Source organism: Lathyrus oleraceus, chromosome 7 (assembly GCF_024323335.1).
Source record: "Lathyrus oleraceus cultivar Zhongwan6 chromosome 7, CAAS_Psat_ZW6_1.0, whole genome shotgun sequence".
In the NCBI taxonomy this organism is placed as follows: Eukaryota; Viridiplantae; Streptophyta; class Magnoliopsida; order Fabales; family Fabaceae; genus Lathyrus; species Lathyrus oleraceus.
In genome coordinates this window covers 162,191,722-162,193,608 of record NC_066585.1, presented here as the reverse complement: position 1 = coordinate 162,193,608, position 1,887 = coordinate 162,191,722, and the positions used below count along the sequence as shown (strand labels likewise).

The 1,887-nt window shown below is 36.1% G+C and overlaps 1 protein-coding gene across 1 annotated transcript; it reads right to left on the bottom strand.

The window, feature by feature from the left end:
• Window positions 1-707: 707 nt before the first annotated feature.
• LOC127102614 (uncharacterized) lies at window positions 708-1,418 on the bottom strand. The gene is made up of 2 exons (XM_051039964.1): window positions 1,402-1,418; window positions 708-1,227 (listed from the first exon to the last, which is right to left on the bottom strand). Exons 1-2 carry the CDS (start codon window positions 1,416-1,418, stop codon window positions 708-710), a joined length of 537 nt encoding a protein of 178 aa, XP_050895921.1.
• Between the last annotated feature and the right edge of the window lie 469 nt (window positions 1,419-1,887).

The window sequence follows — 1,887 nt, the reverse complement described above, 5'->3', positions numbered from 1 at the left end:
CGATCCTAACCAAAATATTATCCGCAAACCAATATAAATCCAACTGAGAGTTCCTATCCAAAGAATCAATATCCTTCGACCAGATTGATGCTTTATTAGAACCTGGCATAACCTCTCTATCAAAATGCAATGCTGCAAATTTCCATACCTTTCCTTCAAAAGATCCCTCCAAATATATTTTTCATCTTGAATGAACCTCCACTTCCATTTAAGTAACAGAGCTTCATTGAACAACGTGACATTACGAACACCTAAATCTCCTTCTTTTTTAGGTTTACACACTTTGCTCAATTTTAACCAATGGATTCCCTTCTTATCTTCATTGACATGCTACAAGAATCGACTATGAATAAGAATGATGTGTGTTTAATACCTTATTTGGCACTTTGAAGAAATACATAAGTAAAATCGGTAAACTAGATAACACTGAATTCAAGAGGACAACTCGACCGCCAATCACAAGTTACGAGACTTCCAAACTCATAGTTTTCTCTTAAAAGAATTTAAAAAAGGATCCATGTAACACACCTTCCTAGATTACTACCCACCGGAACGCCAAGGAATTTTAATGGAATTGCATCGACAGTGCAAGATAGAAAATGAGATGTAGCCAATAAAAACTCGTCTTAGACATGAACCCCATATAATTTACTCTTGAATAAATAAACTTTTAATCCCAACACCATTTCGAATCCCCTTAAAGCCGCTTAAATACTCCACACATTCTCCCAATTATCTTTCCCAATGATGATAGTATCATCAACGAACTGCAAAATGAGATGCTTTGACGAGTTGCCAATAGAAAAACCAGAAAATTTACCTAAGTTTGCAACCTTATTAATGAGACAGGTTAAGCCTTCAGCAGCCAAAACAAACAGAAAATGGGAAATTTGGTCGCCTTGCCGTAAACAACATTCAACTGAAAAATCATCCGTAGGATTTCTGTTAACCAAAATTGAAAGACTGTTGTTGAATATGCTCGCTTCCATCCACTTCATCCACTTTGCCCTACAACCTATACTCAGAAGAACAAACTGCATGAAGTCCCAATTAACGCAATCATAAGCTAATTCAAAATCAACTTTCAGTAGCAAACAATCTTGTCTAGCCTTCTTAGCATAATCAAGGATTTCATTGATGACTAGAACTCCATCCAACAATTGTCTTCCAGGAACGAAAGCAGTTTGAGATTGAGCACAATCTTGCAAAGAACCATTTTCAATCTTTCTGCGAGAACTTTAGACAAGACTTTATATAAACACCCGACGAGACAGATAGGTCTGTAATCGCCCATGAGAAAGGGATGTTGGACCATAGGGACAAGGGCGATAAAAGCAGCTATGATGGCTTTCGGTAATTTAGCAAACAAGTGAAATTCATTCATAAATTTTACAAAATCACCCTCCGGTAAACTCCATAATTTATCCATAATTTATGAATAAAATCGAAGCTTAAACCATCCAGACTCGGACTTTTCGAACCTTCATAATTTCAAACTGCAACCTTTATCTCTTCTAAAGAGAAAGGCTCCTCAAGCATCCTGTTATCTGCTTCAGACAACTATGAAAAAAATGATGCATCCATTGCAGGCCTGCATATAACAGGTTTAGAGAATCTGTCTTTGGATACCTTCTTCACTTCGTCCTTGACTCCTTTAACATCTTCAGCTCTACCTCCTTCGACCAAAGGAATCAAAATGATAGAATTGTTGAATAAACTTTAATGTTATAGTTAGTGGGTTTCTATTAATAAGTTAGTGGAGAGATTAAGAGTTTGTTGTAGTTGGAAGGTCAAGAGATAGTGGCCTATTAATAGTATTTACTAATAATTATGTTTCCTAGAATAGCTGAAGTTTCTGAGTCTATATAAAAACCAAGGATGTACTCT